This window comes from Papilio polytes, unplaced genomic scaffold (genome assembly GCF_000836215.1).
Source record: "Papilio polytes unplaced genomic scaffold, Ppol_1.0 DF823935.1, whole genome shotgun sequence".
NCBI lineage: Eukaryota > Metazoa > Arthropoda > Insecta > Lepidoptera > Papilionidae > Papilio > Papilio polytes.
Window position 1 is genome coordinate 44,362 of NW_013525269.1, and position 17,161 is coordinate 61,522.

Below are 17,161 nucleotides of genomic sequence, written 5' to 3' on the forward strand. Positions count from 1 at the left end.
TGATTGAACACAGATGAAAAAGGGTAATCATTGCAGAAAGATTTTTTTTGTTTAATTTGTTTCGAAAGTAAAATTTACCGTTCGATATTTAAAAAGTTATGGTTGGCGGGTGAGCTAAGAACATGAAATCATAGAGGACTATCTAAACACTATTTATGACTGATAAATAATTTTATAACCTCAATATACTGTGATTCATAATTTTCACAACCAATCCATTTCATTATAATAGGTACGGTTCGTGAACAAAGAATATTTGAATTTGAAACTTTTTAATTAGAAAAGATTTTTAAAAAAACTTTGCTTAGCACCACCGTGGTCGTCTCCATCAGCACTGGCTCGTTGATCGTTCTCTCAAGAGCCTAGAGAATAAAATAAATGAATGCTTCATTCGTCACCAGCTTCATATGTCCCCACTGAGACTAGCAGCCTACCCTAAGTAAAGTGACTAGGCTGTAGTCAACCGCGCTGGCCAAATGAGGGTTGGTTGACTTCACACATATCTTTGAATATCTTCGCTGATGTGATATGTTCAGGTTGCATCATGAGGTTTTCCTTCACATAAGAACATCGGGTAAATTATGAACATAATGAAATTCGAACATCACATTGGTGCATGGAGGGATACGAACTCAAGAACCTGTAGGTACAAGTCAAGTGCTTAAAACTCTGACCAACCAAAGCACTGCTAAGCTCTTGCCCCATTATAATGTCAAACATTACCAGTAGTCTCTGATTCATTCTTTGATTACAAATACATCAGATAACACGCACAGAATCAGTCATGAATTTATTTGGATATGAAAACTGAAATCACGTACTGTATGCATGGGAGACGCCAGACGATGATCAAAGCTAGGGGTCGCGAACCTTTATGCAACAAAGCCATTTTTTTTAAATGTTTAATGTCGTCAACATGCCATCAACTAAATTTTAACTGCCTATTACGTCATTCATCGTGATAGTTATGATATCACGTTCGCTATTTTTATATAATACCTACTTCATACTTTTTCGTAGTGTTTTTATGATCATTGACATGCCCAAATTATTGTGTCGTGTGCCATTTATGGCATGGTTCGCCATCCCTGATCTACCATTGTTTATCTAAGAGAGTGCGGCAAACCTTAGCCCATAATAGTAGGTATGGATTTATTACGCGTCTTCTATAGAAGGAATTTTAAATTTTACTAATTTAAGTGAACGTTTTGTGATTAAAATTCTTCATATTGTAACCTCGGCTTTATTTCCTGCCAATAAGAACACTCTGGTAATCTTTAATCTATGCTTTACTGATATATGTAGTAGAAAAATGTAAAAGTGAATTTAAAATTTTGAGGTTGTTTTTTTATCAATGTTACAACTCGATTTTGTGTATTTTGAAAATAAAATAACCGTTAAATATGTTTATTTTAAACAGTGTTTTTGTTTTTAATTTCACGCTTTAGCTGGTTTTTTAGCTGGTGGCGCTTTTGCTGGCGGCTTAGCACCTTTCTTCGGAGGCGAAGGTTTCGCTGGCTTCTTAGGAGTTGATTTCTTTTTGCAGTCCACGGCCGATGGCCAGTTGCACACCTAAGGATTTTTAGAATTCTTTTATTTTATATCTTACTTATGACTTATATTATAAATGCGAAAGTTTAGATGGATGGGTGCATGGATGTTGGTTATAGTTTGTAGCCAAAACTGCTAAACTAATCTCGATGATAAAAGATAAAGATAGCTTTATTTCCCTTATGATTACATTTTTTTTGTTTACATATTTACACTAAAAAACTAACAAAATATACTAAAAATTGAAAATGGTTATCTAACAAGAAAAACGTAGAAACAATAATGTATATATTTGTTAGTACGGTTAGTGTTCTTAAATCTTGATGATATTTGGCTTAAATGTAGAAGATAGTCTGTACGAACAGGCTTAGGTTCTAGAAGAACTTGGCTACTAACATTTTTTAATTCCACGAGGACGTTATCGCTGGCAAAAGCTTTAGACAGAAACTTCATTAGCGCAGAACATTCCCGTGTGCATCTACCTTTTAACAGTTACCTTCAAGTCAAAGTCATGTCCAAATCGGTCCACCCGTTCAAGAGATAGTAGTCCGCTCGCCATTTCGATAGCGCGGAATTTAAAAAAAATGTAGCCTATAATTTTAAATGTTTACAATACCTGTAAACTTTCATCAAACACAGTCCCAGGTCCGCATGTCATTTCGAAGTTATTCCCGTTACTGCATTGGTAGAATTTCGCACAATCCGTTTCATGTGCACGCAATGGTTTGATGTTGGAATCCGCCGGGCAGCCATTTTGTGCGAAACAAGAGGTTATTAATAGCAATAAAATATATACAAATAGAAACATTGTCACAACAATCGTTGTTGAAAATTGTAACAATAATGTACGTGATAGTCAATTTTTTATATAAAATTGAATTTTTTTATTATGTTTTTAAAGCGTAAAATTGATTTTTTATTTTATCAAAATTCGTCAAGGAGGTACAGAAAATTAGAATGTGTAAATCACAGTTTATATTTATCTTTTAATTAAAATAACCAAACACAGCTTTGAAGACTCTTTATTTCTTTAAAACGCAAAACGATTAGTACATTTACTCTCATAATATGACGCGAGTACAATTGCGTTAATCCGCGGTGTTCCACTTGAGGAAAAATTGCCGTCATTGGAACGAGACAAAGTCCGCCTCCTACAAATAACTTATTAGATAGCAGGAGTGCTAACAAAGGGATAGTAATCAAAACAAGCCGTGTATCACTAACAGACTTTTTTTCGAACACTTTTAGTAAGTTGCATTGAATTGATTTTTATTCCGCATCTCGTCTCGAAATGTTCAAACGATTGTAGTTTTTAAAGTGGAAAACCGCCAGTTTCCACAAAAGTACAGATTTTTTTAAATCAAGGCAATTTTTCCTGAAGTGGCACTCGTACGAATCACGGATATCCGCGACTACACGGAGATGACTTGATACATTTCTTTATTGGTATTGGAGCGAGTAAATCATACTAATATTATAAATGCGAAAGTTTAGATAGATGGATGTTTGTTAGAGTTTGTTGCCTAAACGGCTGAACGGATTTCGATTAAATTTGGTATAGATGTAGAGGATGGTCTGGAAGAACACATAGGTTACTTTTTTTATCCACGCGGACTGAGTTAGAAAGCTAGTGTTAAATAAAACGAACATTTTTCTGATTTATTTATTTAAAAAACCATGGCAACATCCTTAAACTCACTACTTACATACGGTTAGGCTTTACAATTTTATTTTAGACTCCTGGCACACTACAGGTGGGACGAAACTTAAAAAGCCTATAGACACAAATCTTACAATATTTTGTACAGGCATAATGTGGCAATTAATAAACTGTTTTTGGCATAATAATAATAAATAAAACATACTTTCACTAATTTATTGTATGTGAGAACATTAAAAAACCAATACATTTTATCATAAAAGCAATAAATTGGATATTTAAAATATAACGGAATGAAGAGCTACAAATATTACAAAGCATACTTTACGAAGTAAATAACATATATTGAGACTTTTACTCATACAAAATTTATTTTACTATACTGTATTAGGTTTAATATTTACCAGTCTAAGGACCAGTCCCACCAAATTATAAATTGTCTTATAACAATCTAACGTGTAAAATATGTTATGGAAATATCGGATTTTGTTACCTTATGAGTGATGTCATTTTTAAGCTATCTGAGCCTCTATCAGCTAATGGTGGGACTGGCCCTAAGTGCTCTTGCTCACTATCGGTTGACAATTTAGTTGGATGTTTAATAAGTATGAAAATGTATGGAGGTTTACATTTTACAATGTATTTTATATGATTTTGTATGGATACCCCGACACAATCAAACTATAGGCAGATGTCTGTAGAAGCTATAAAAAAATAGACGTGGAAATTGGACGTACACTATCCAATATGTATAATGGTTCGTAATACATGTATATGTTAAAAAAAGTTATCTAAAAAAATAATGAATTAATCAAATTATTACAAAAATAAATAACGAAACATAAAAATAATGAAAATTCAAAAACCAACTTCAAAAATATACATTTCAAAAATTCAACATAAAATAAATTCGAAAACAATAACATTAAAAAAATAGTATAATTATAATTGGTAACTTGGTAACTACGCGGTACAATACTGGTAACATTTCTCCATGAAATTTTTGTAGAAACATTGAAGACAAAATTTTGTCATTATTTGTTAAAAACAACCTTATTACAAACACAAACAATTAACTAATGCATTCAATTTGCTAGCTGGCTACAAAACGTGCAGTACTATACGACCACAATAACATGACACACAAATGTAAGACCGAAAACATGCAAGCAACTCGAACAGCTACTGGCAATTTCCAGCAACAAGCATACAAGTGCAATGTATTTAATTTTGTGACTAGTCCAAGTAAGGAGTTTGACACTTCTGTTGACATTTTACTGTCACGTGTGAACGCGTTATGCCAGTACCTGGCATGCTATACCCCATTTTGCCATACTTGTGATTCTTTAATATATGTTATTTCGTCATATCATGTTATTGTGCACGTATAGTACTAATACAACTACACACATATTTTGAACATAAAAATCATATAATGCTTTTTCGTATCTGTCGAGTAAGAATAGAGAAAGCAATATAATTTCAAACGCTATAAAAAATTGTTACAATACATGCAGACATACAAACACATTTATATATCCCTTAAGATTAGCCGAATTCAATGGAAATGAGAAATTACAAACTAGCTTTGACTCTCGACTCCGTTCGCGAGGAATTAAATAAACAAAAGTAAGTAGCTATGTGTTCTTCCAGACTTTCTACATCTGTACCAAATTTAATCAACACCGTTCAACAGTTTAGGCTACAAACTCTAACATACATCCATACATGCATCCAAACTTTGACATTTATAATATTAATAAGAGGTACACCTTTGACAAAACTATCGCACCACTGTTGTGCGATTGTCGATTGTTTCGCCGCCCAACTGTTTAGTTGCACAACTAAAAATCGAGTATGCGCATCTCCATAAAAGTAAATAGACAAAGCGAGACTAAACAGTTTTACGATAAGCTAAAATTAATTAAGAACGGCTCAACTCACGCTTTTATCCTCCGGTGACGGCACCGACTAGTTTCGGACCCTTCGGGGATCCTTCTTTAGAGCGAGTATTATTTAACTTTTTGCCGTTTTTAATTAATTTACGCTTAAAATAATGTCTCACGATAGTTTAAACAATTTAGTTTTGCGATAGTTTGGTCAAAGGTGTACGCACTCTAAGAAGTTAGTTTTACGTTCATAAGTTTCCGTGTTTTGAATTGTTCGATCAATTGTTTTCAATAAGTCTGTAATTACAGTGTTATGAAATTATTAGATAGGTTTTTTTATAATTTCTCACTTGTACTGAATTCGACTGACAGAATTCAACAATTTTCATATGACAATAAAATTGCTGCAAAAGCTTTTTATTTTGTACAGTCTTAATGGTTACTGGAAATCATTTATAAATTGCTCACACTAAAGCTACACTAAGTGTGACGTAACCGTTTAGTAATCGAGTGTGTCTGTAAACATTGTCTATTCTTACATCACCGTTCACATCCAAAGACATTTGAAGATATAGACGAGGCAAAATTTCACCGGTTCTTCCTCTGAACTATATTAATTGGTAAATTTGGACTACCTTATGATATATTATGTCCTTGTATTGACATGTAAAACATTTTATAAAATAACTAGCTGTTGCTCGCGACTTCGACCGCGTGAAATTTAAAAAAAAAAACATAGCCTATGTTTCGCACTGATAACGTAGCTTTTAAATGGTGAAAGAATTTTTGAAATCGGCCCTGTATTTTTTAAGTTATTTCAATACATGCAAAAATACAAATCTTCCCTCTTTATAATATTAGTATGGATAATAAACTTCGTGTTTTGTTATAAAATAAACTAAACATTGTTACAAAATAAACATACTGAGATTATGTGAAAAATATCGCTAGTGAAGTATCCAGAGGTCGCTGGTTCAAATCCGGCTCGAAGGACCAATTGTTTGGTTTATGTAGTTTATTCGGTAATATAACAGAGTTTATAATAAATGTATGCGCGTAGTAATACCTCTTCATCGCCGTTACTTTTTGTTCTGACGTTTTCCGGTGTTGCCACTGTCCGCGCGAATAGTTCAATTATGCCTCCTCTATATTATTGAATCTCTTCGTTCACAACATAACAACAAAAGCAGTGGAATATACAAACACAACATTCCAAAACAAATATATTAAATACGAACATTACCGTCAGATCCGTAAATATTTCTATTCCGTACGCGTTAATAATAAAAAGAAAATTAAAAAAAAAACTTATTGTGCAAATGCATTTTAAATACTAAAGTTAACTTATACTAGTTTTTTAACTAAATGTAACAAATTCTATTATAGTTTGTCTAAAGATTGATTAGTTTGATAAATGACGCGTGTGAAGTATAGAATTCAATTTGTATGAAGGCAAATGCCGTTAATTGTCAGGTATTAGTGACGAAACACGCAGCGAACAATTATGAACTATCGATATTCGGTTTAAATAATTATCGAACTAAACTAAAATTATTTACTTATTAACTAATTCAGGGAACAACTCTAATAAAGAACATAGTGTAGAAAAGAAATCAAATTCGATTATGTAAGACTGTAGTAGTAATATTATCTCTCAGTCTTTGTATTGGTTCTGTAGGTCATTATTAAATTGAGAAAACAGTGTTTTTTTTTTATTTTAATCTATAAATTATAACTATGAATCTATCGATCTAGTGAAAGTGCCCGCTTTAACATCTTAGCACTGCAGGGCACGCCCGGTGTAGTACCACGACCACACAAGACAGGCGTGAAATGGAAGCAATTCCATGTTTCATCTGATGAATGTAGGCCGGAGGCCTAATTTAAATCCCTTTCTCTTTACCACCTTTTTCTTATAAGAGGATGGGAAGGAAAGAGGATTTGACGGTGGAGATGCATAGGAAGGGGAAATATCTTTATGTGCGTCTCCTCCGTCGTATAAGGGTAGGCAACGCATCTGCAATTGCGGATGTCTATGGGCAGCGGTCTCTTCGTTATTTTGGCGGATTCAGGTGGCCGCTTGCTCGTTTGCCACCTTATGTTATAAAAAAAATCGATTCCAACTTCTTTGAGAGTAAAAGATTCACACCTGATTTTACACAACCCATCCCTACTAAATTGTCAAATGAATTGTCAAACTAATCCATCCTTATAGACAAACTATAATGTAATTTATAGTCAATATTTTTTATATAACAAATTAAATACTGTAATATAAATACATATACATCTTATAAATAAATATTTTATACATTATGTAGCAATATAAGTAAATACATGGTTATAATAGTGATGGGAAAATCTATCGATAATTTTTGAAGTCTGAATTTAATATCATTTGGAATATTTAAGTACAGTTAAAATAGAAATAGTATAAACCAATATAATTAAATATTAAGGAATTTAAAATTGCTTGCGATAAGCAAAGATCTGAGCGATATTTTTGTAGAGAATTTGTTAAATCAGATAACAGAAATAAATATATGATAACCAAATCTGTATATTAAATTAATACTACATATTAACTAGGGTTGTGACGGAACTCCGCTTCCGCTTCCGCAAGTGCGGAACTTCCGCAAGAAATATTGACTCCGCATCCGCTTCCGCTTCCGTTATTTCTTATGCGGAGTTATAACGGAGGTTAATTTATATCTTTAACTCGAATGGGTCGATTATCGTTAATGCGGGTCGCGCAGGCGTACTATGTCAACTAACTTTAATTTTTATACATTATATATGCATAATAAACTGTATCTTGTACCAATCTGTATTTTGATTAACGTAGTTTTACTATTAATTTCTTTAATAAATCACAGTTAATATTTTATTATTGACCTCCGCTTCTGCAGTGAAGCCCTTCGCCTCCGCATCCGCTTCCGTTAAAATGGCCTCCGTTACAACCCTAATATTAACTTATTACAATTTATAACACGACTAAAACTCTCGTGGAACCTTTCGGTGTAGACACCGACCAGATTTAGACCCGTCGGAGGTCCTTCAGGTTAGCGGCTTCATTCGCTATCGCGTCGCGACGGTCACTAGAAGATGGACCCCCGACGGGTCTGAAACTGTTCGGTGCCTACACTGAAAGTTCCTATGTGAGTTTTAACCGTGTTATAAATTATATAAGATTACATATTACAGTTATTTAAAGATATATTATAAATAAAAATATTATATGTTATTTATACACAAATAAATTTTTAATAATTACATTTATATAATTTATGTTTTATGGTCAACTAATTTGGGTAAATTTATATCTAATCTGGAAAACCAATCGATTTCAACAAATATCGATCATCGTAATCTACTGCAACTAAACACATCACTATTATCGACAGTCTTAATATTTAATCGATTCCATGGCGTCAATTCGTAAGGAACTGATTTTTAAAATACTTTTTTTTATTTAATTTCACACCTGCGTGTACACTTAGCGGCAAAAAAAAAGGGCACTGCGTTAAAATTGCAGATTAGTACTGTTCAAGTATTGACAAAATTGTCTTGACTTTGACTATTAAAAATCTCTCATACATATCTACCAATCATATCTGAATTCACAAACACATATACACTCAATCCATAACTTCATTACCTCCATCCATCCATCCACAATCTTGACAAAACAAACAATAAATTACAATCCCCAATTATCAATTACAATGCCCTATTTCTTCGCTCGGCGTTTATAGCGCGTACATCTCTGCTAGTACCTGTAGTAGTTGGGCTTGAAGGGTCCCACCTTATTCAGCCCTAAGTACTTCGCCTGCTCGTCCGTCAGCTCCGTCAAATGTGCGTCAAAGGTCGGTAAATGCAGACTCGCTACGTATTCGTCCATTTTCTTCGGCAACAAGTATACGTCCGCCTGTAAAAGTGATCAATATAGACGTCCTTCGGGAAAATAATAGATACTAGCTGTTGCTCGCGACTTCGCTAGCGTGAAATTAAAAAATAGCCTGTGTTACTCACAGATAAATTACCTTTCTAACGGTGAAAGAATTTTTAAAATCGGTGCAGTAGTTTTTGAGTTATTTCAATACATATAAAAATACAAATCTTTCCTCTTTATAATATTAGTATAGATAATAGACCGTAATATCATTCAGTCATTCTTTCATCTATTTATCGATATGTCGTTCATAAATTTGTTTATGCTTTAATTCTTTCATTTAATTAATAAATCGATCATGTGTTTTCATGTACTCATTCAATCGTTCAATAAAACGATTATACCTCTGTTCTTATATGTATTCACTAGCTTTCGCACGCAACTCCGTCCGCGTGTAATAAAAAAAAAACAAATGCTAGTAGTCTATGTGTTCTTCCAGACTATCCTCTACATCTGTCAAATTTGATCCAGATCCGTTCAGCCGTTAGGCTACAAACTCTAACATCCATCCATCCAAACTTTCGCATTTATAATATTAAGTATGATTTATCCATTCATTCGTTGGCAAACAAACAACTCGTTCATTCATGTTCAATTAAAAATATTTCGTTCGTTCTTTCATTCATCACATTACAACTCGCCAAAATATGTAAACCTGAAAGAAATCTTCAAACTACCCACCTTATACCTATGTTGCGGCGCATTGTACAACTCTATAAGGGCTAGTGCCTGTGTTGCCGCCGTCACCGATACCACGAAGGACGGTAACGAAGAACAGCACAAGTTGGCCAATCTGCCCTCGGCTAGCAGCACTATACGCTTGCCGTTAGGCCAGATTATGTGGTCCACCTGGAGACAACATATTGTAGGGTAGACGAGTATACCACAAAAAAAAAGAACAAACACTTTATTCTTCAAAAACTACGCTAACTTAGAGGGGTAGGCAGTATGGACCTCCATTTGGCGTATTCCGACGCAATTTTGTCATTTTATATGGATACTAGCTGTTGCTAGCGACTTCGAGTGAAATTAAAAATAGTAAATAGAAATAGCCTATTTACTTAGCGATAACATAGCTTTTCAATAGTGGCGGATTTATTGAGTTTTTTCAATACATACAAAAACACAAATTTTTCCTCTTTATAATATATAAAGTATAGATTTGCACATCGATTTCTAATACTTTTAATTTTAATTATATTTACTGTAGTTCTATTGTAAATTACTTTCATAAACGGTAAGCTTTGCCCGCGATTTCATTCGTAAGGAATTTTAAAAAACGTAGCAAAAACAGACTTAGTCAAAGATAATGTAGTTTTCTAAAGGAAATATATTTTAAATAAATCCTATAGTTTAGGGATTTATTAGTTACATATCAAAATATGCCTACTTATAATGTTAGTGTAGTTTTTTTTTCAATTTTATATACGCGTATATACTTGGACAAATATTTAAAAACATGTTTTTTCAAGAGTGGTAGAGCCCGCTTTAACATCTTCGCACGAATGGGCCGACTCGCCCGGTAATACCACGACCACACAGAAAACAGGCGTGAAGTGAAAGCAATTCCGCGTTTCGTCTGATGAATGTGGTGCCGGAGGCCTAATTTTGGTCCCTTTCCCTTTTCACCCTTTTCCTAAGAGGAAAGCATGGGAAGGAAAATTGGATTTGACAGTGGAGGGGACGCATAGAAAGGGGAAATGTCCTCTTTATGTGTGTCTCCTCCGTCAATAAAGGGTAGGCAACGCATCTGCAATTGCGAATGTTTATGGGCAGGGGTCACTTTCCATTTCGGTGGATTCAGGTCGCTTGCTCGTTTGCCACCTTAATTACAACCTTATTAAAAAAAAAACATGTCTCAACAGCAAATAATTATCATAATGCGTAAATCAGATACAGTTTTAATATGCATTACGTATAGATAAAGTTATTTTTATATTTTTAAATCAATCAATATAAATACAGTCATTTCCGATTGAAATTAATAATGATAATTATCTTATAAAATCACCGATAACAGTAAAGATCTAAGATCAGTTCTGAATTGTTTCCACTATTTGTAGAGTATAAAAGAAAATATGCTTCAGTACAAATTATTCATTATTAGCTTTCTTAACTACTCGGTCCTTGGGTAGTAAAAAAAAATAAGTAGCCTATATGTTCTTCCAGACTATCCTCTACATCTATGCTAATTTTCATCGAAATCCGTTCAGCAGTTTAGGCTACAAACTCAACATCCATCCATCTAAACTTTCGCATTTATGATATTAGTAAGATTTGCACTTACTAATAATATAAATGTCAAAGTTTGGATGGATGGATGTTTGTTAGAGTTCGCCATCAAAACGACTGAATGGTTTTCGATTGAATTTGGCATATTTGTAGAAGGCAGCCTACAAAAACACATAGAGTTACTTTTTTTATTTTTAGAGAGTAATTGACGAACGAAAGCAAATTTACTATTATTTGGTTTGCTTAGTTAAAAAAATGAAACGTATTTACTTTTGCACCTTTCACATATCAGCTGACAAAACAACTTAACAAGCGAAACACTAAAATCCTCTGAACATAACCCGACTAAAAACAGTAAGTCAATCGAAACTCATCAATCAAGTATTTGTTAGAATTAGTAAGAAAAAAATGTTAAATAATTATAATATGGAAGTAAAGGGCTAAAAAAAAAAGAAAAAAAAATAATAAAAATGTACACCCTGTTTTTAAAAAAAAAAATTGAAATGTCTAAGTAGCCATTTAAAAGAAACATTGTAATGTATGTAATTAAGTTGCTGGAAATAAAAGGCTTTTTTTTTTATTATTTTTTTTAAATATGGAAGTAATTTAACAACACTCGTGTTGTTGTACTGGAAGGAAAAATCAAATTAATTCTCTTGGTTCTATGAATTTTACGCTACATCAAAATGCCCCCGCTAATTTGACAACCAAAAAATACAGATTCAAAATTGCTTTTGCATAGTTTATTATCAACTAGCTGTTTCCACGCGACTTAATCCGCATAAAATTATATAAATTTTATTTTACTGTCCACATTTGTCAAAATGACATGACATGATGACAACCTTGCTTCCTTGATGTTGGCAAACTTATGGTCTCTTTCCCATATTAAGGTTTTTTATCCAAAATGTTTACCCCTAAGTTTAACGGCGTGAAAATATATAGCCTAAAGCGTGACGTGAGTGTAGGGCTTATTATTGACAAGAGAGTTATTCAAAAATATGCTGTGATTGCTGACATCTTAGGCAACAAAGAAGTGTGTTTACGCTTTATTATAATAGTATAGATTTAGTTCAATGGTAAATAAACAATTTTGTGGTCAATACTAAGTGTTCTTACTTTCTCACTGCATATAAGTGATATTAAATTTGGTGTTGACTTACTAAAAAAATATATAATAAAAATTTTAATTATAACTTCACCTTTAGTCTATTTTCAGTTTTTTTGGTTTATCATTTAGATTTTTAAGAACAGATTCTGAAATTTAAGAGGTGAAAGGCTTGTTTTATTTTATTCCTTCAACCTTACGCATAAAGTGGTAAAGTAATATGCAATTTGGTGGGGTAATATGTAACTTAGTGGGGTAATATGTAACTTGGTGGGATAATGTAATTTGGTGGGGTAATGTAACTAGGTGGACGTTTTATGGCAACCAAAGTTATCAAACAAAGCACGGGCAACATTCTACAACAACACCAAAATGCGGCTACCCACCTTTTGGTGTAGACCCGTGTTAGGTTGTGAACTATTGAAAGGCTGGAAAACAAGAAGAATCAATTCAACTATTATTCTCGATAAAAACTTTAAACTATGTTGCCAGTCTTTGTATAACAGGAAATATTGACAGAAAATAGAGAGAGAACCTGGCTAGAAAATAAATATTATTTAATTAACAAAGGGAATATTTGAAATACTACACAATACCAAACATCACAACTAACACAACAAAACTAAAAACATAAAAATTATTTTAAAAACATTAAAATATTAAATGTTGACACATGCAAACGACAAGCTAAAAACAACGCCGATAATCTAGGCTAGATCTAGGAAGGGGGGGGGGGGCAGCGAACGAAAATGGACTTCTTTATAGTATTTTCATATCTATTTAACATTTTTGGGAATATACATACATATATAGGTATAGACTAGAAAGGGGTTAACTACCATGAATATCTTAATATCTTGATAATATAAAAAATATGCGGAACGAGACAGTAATATACGGGATAATATAATAACATACGGGAAATTAAAAGTCAGGACGCGTCCTGACACATTAATACAAGTCAAGACACTTCAAGATACATCAAGACACGTCCTGACAAATCAAAACATCTTTGAACACCTACTGTCCCATCAAGGTACGTCATGACACGTAGACACGTCAAAACACACCCGGACACGTGAAAACACGTCAAAGCACATTAAGACAAGTGATGATCATTATGATGATAATCAAGACAAGTAACGTCACACCAAGACATGACAAGACATATCCGGGCACGTCCAGACATGTCCAGGCAGGTCTCGACATGTCTTGACATGTACAGACACATCTGGACAGGTCAAAACACATCCTGACACGTAAAGACACATCTAGACACGTGAAAACACATCTTGACACGTTAAGACACATCTAGACACGTGAAAACACATCTTGACACGTTAAGACACATCTAAACACGTGAAAACACATGCTAACACGTAAAGACACAAGACACGCCAAAATACATTCTCACACGTAAAGACACGTTAAGACACAACTAGACACGTCAAATCACATCCCGACACGTCAAGACACATCTAGACACGTCAAAATACATCCTGACACGTTAAGACACATCAAAAGACGTCCTGGTAAGATAAGATACGTCTTGAAGCGTTGATTCACTTTCCGACACTTCAAGATACGTCACACGCCACATGTCCTCACCTGGCTTCGCACGCGCTCCCACAGCAGGTCCGGTGTGCGCAGCGCGTGCACATCCACCTCGGTGTTGCTGTGCCCCATGTTGCAGACGACGCAGCCGTTCTTCATGCGCTCCATGTGGTCGCGCGTCACCACGCCCTTGTTGCCAGTCGCCGTTATCACGATGTCCACCTGCCTTATCACCTGCAGACAAGGGTACGGTCGGGGAATCTGTCCGTATTACTAAAAGCTGTTTGAAAATTGAGTCGACCAGTTTGAGATGATGCGGAATAGTAACAAGGAATGAGGCTTTTTTTTGGTAAAACGCGAATTTCCGCGACTGTACTATTAAGTACAGAGCAAAGCCGTTTACAGTACAACATCGATAAATGCAGTACAGTGCGATACAGTTAAATAAAGTACAAAGTACAGTACAAGAATACTGTAGTACAGTTATACAGAGTACAATAGTGAGGTAAAAGTAATACAAATAAGTACATTACCTCTGTTAGCTTCACAACTCTAAAGCCGTCCATTGCCGCTTGCAGAGCACAGATAGGGTCGATTTCTGTCACGTATACCTACGAAAAAACATCAATATAAAAAACAGAATAAGATTATTATCAAGACCTTAGGAAACATCCACCCTTTTTTTTCTAAACCAATGTTATTTTTTGTCATATTCGTATTTCTTCTCCTTAGAAGTATATCTATTTTGATTAAAGGTAATACTCACCACGCATCCTAGTGCTTTAAGTGCCTGGCAGCATCCCTTGCCGACTTCCCCGTACCCGCACACTACCGACTGCTTGCCGCCGAACATTAGGTCCGTGCTACGCTTTAATGCGTCTATTATACTCTCCCTGAGATAAAACCATCTATATTACTTATCTTACTAATATTATAAATGCGCAAGTTTAGATGGATGTATGTTTGTTTGATTGTAGTCCAAACTAATGAATCAAATTCGCTGAAATTTGGCACAGATGTAGAACATTACATTAAAGAACATATAAGATTACTGATATACTTGATAAGATTTTTCTTAATTTGCGCAAGATTCGCGTGCGAAAAATAGTTGCTAATAAAAATGCCATAATTTTGAGAGATGGATGGAATAAAACTACATGTGAAATGTAGTTTTATTCCATCATGTAACAGTTGTAGTGCCCGCTTTAACATCTTCGCACTGCAGGGCCGGCACGCCCCCAGTAATACCACGACCACACAGAAGACAGGCGTGAAATGGAAGCAATTCCGTGTACAGTCTGATGAGTGTGGTGCCGGGGGCCTAATTTAAGTCCCTTTCCCTTTACCACCCTTTTCTTATAAGGAGAGGATGGGAAGTGGATTTGACGGTGGAGGAGATGCATAGGAAGGGGCAGTATCCTCTTTATGTGCGTCTCCTCCTCCGTCGTATAAGGGTAGGTAACGCATCTGCGATCGCGGATGTCTATGGGCAGCGGTCGCTTCGCCATTTTGGCGGATTCAGGTGGCTGCTTGCTCGTTTGCCAACTTAGTTATAAAAAAAAATGTCTGTGTGTGTTGAAAAAAGATCACATTAGTACAACAAACACCTATTATTAGGGACGTTTTCTCTTGTCTCTTACAAAAACAATCTTTTCACCCTCAATGTGACTTTCGATTAGCGATATCGCTAGTAAAAAAAGTCAAAATGTCTCAAAACGTATAGAAATGAATACGTGACAAGTATGTGACTTATCGTATGTTATTGTCAGTTGCCCATATTCTTGAATTTTCGATCAGCGATAGCGGAAATCGAATATTAGTTTGTCTTAGGGGACTGGGTTGTTAATGGGAAGTTGACATATTAACAATCTATACGATCTACATGAAAAATCGATTAAAATCGATTACTGTAGATGTTATCAACAAGCGCCATCAATTGTATATTATTATCGGATGATCTACAATATCCGATATTAGATAATTTAGATATAAATCTAATACGAGTACAATTACTTTTATTAAGCCGATACTTCATTCATTGCACATTGGTACTGTGAAGTAGACTGATTACTACGTGAAAATCTACAAACATTAGTTCTAGGACAGCTAGTAATTATGAAATTTAAAAAAAAATTAACCAAAAAATATGTAAAACCGGTTTTCGCCCGCGATTCTGTCCGCGGAATTAAAAAATACAAAAGTAACCCATGTGTTCTTCCAGACTATCCTCTACATCTATACCATTCCATTGAAAACCGTTTAGTAGTTTAAGCGGCAAACTCTAACATCCATCCATCTAAACTTTCGCATTTATAATATAAGTAAGATATAATTACAGGTATGTTAATCGATTTTTTTATTCGTTACCCCTTTGTTAGTTTGACCTAAGTTTCAAGTAAAAGTCAAGTTACGTTCGGAAACGCATTTCATAAAGTTAACTAACCAAAAACACTAACGAATGGTTAAAAATGAGAAGTCCACCATTTTGTCTATATTAAACAACAGTTAGTAGTGTAGTTTTAACTATAAAGGGTAATCATACTAATATTATAAATGCGAAAGTTTAGATAGATGGATATTTATTAGAGTTTGTAGCCTAAACAGCTGAACGGATTTCGATAAAATGGTATACATGTAGAGGATAGTATGGAAGAAACACATACTTTTATTTTTTCAACATATGCGGGCGGAGTCGCGGGCGATAGCTAGTACAATGTTTCGTGCAGTGTTAGTGTATATATGTACTAGCTATTCCTGTGCGACATCATCCGCAAGAAATTATAAAAAAAATATTTTATTGTTTACATTTGTCAAATTACAAATGTCAAAATGACATGATGACAACCTTGCTTCCTTGATGTTGGCATCAACTTATGGTCTCTTTCCCACATTAGTGTTTTTATCCAAAATATTTACCCCCTAAGTTTAATGGCGTGAAAATATATAGCCTAAAGCATAATGTAAGTCTAGGATTTTTTATTAAAAAAAGAGTTATTCAAAAATATCCTGTTATTGCTGACATCTTAGGCAACAAAGGAGTGTGTGTTTACGCTTTATTATAATAGTATAGATGTACTGACCTGCAAGAATAGAGGTTGTCAAACTTAGTCTTGGTGACGGAATCGTTGACGTTCATGGCGGGCACACACAACTTGCCCGCCTTGCTCAGCTGGTACAGCCGGTGCACGCCGGTCACACTCTCCTCCACTATACCT

General features: G+C 34.4%; 1 protein-coding gene across 8 annotated transcripts in view; it reads right to left on the reverse strand.

Annotated features, from left to right (window-relative positions):
• Nucleotides 1-7,414: 7,414 nt before the first annotated feature.
• Nucleotides 7,415-17,161, reverse strand: part of LOC106101918 (adenosylhomocysteinase 2) — a 24,879-nt gene continuing 15,132 nt past the window's right edge. For 7 of the 8 annotated variants that reach the window (XM_013281292.1, XM_013281291.1, XM_013281290.1 and 4 more), the window contains exons 6-11: nt 17,027-17,159; nt 14,713-14,839; nt 14,480-14,557; nt 14,001-14,180; nt 9,734-9,901; nt 7,416-9,028 (exon numbers count right to left, since the gene is read on the reverse strand). In XM_013281292.1, coding sequence (XP_013136746.1) covers nt 8,870-9,028; nt 9,734-9,901; nt 14,001-14,180; nt 14,480-14,557; nt 14,713-14,839; nt 17,027-17,159 — 845 coding nt within the window. In that variant the 3' untranslated portion in view covers nt 7,416-8,869. Of the gene's footprint in view, nt 9,029-9,733; nt 9,902-14,000; nt 14,181-14,479; nt 14,558-14,712; nt 14,840-17,026; nt 17,160-17,161 lie in introns of all 8 variants that reach the window. The other variant, XM_013281285.1, reaches the window with a different exon arrangement.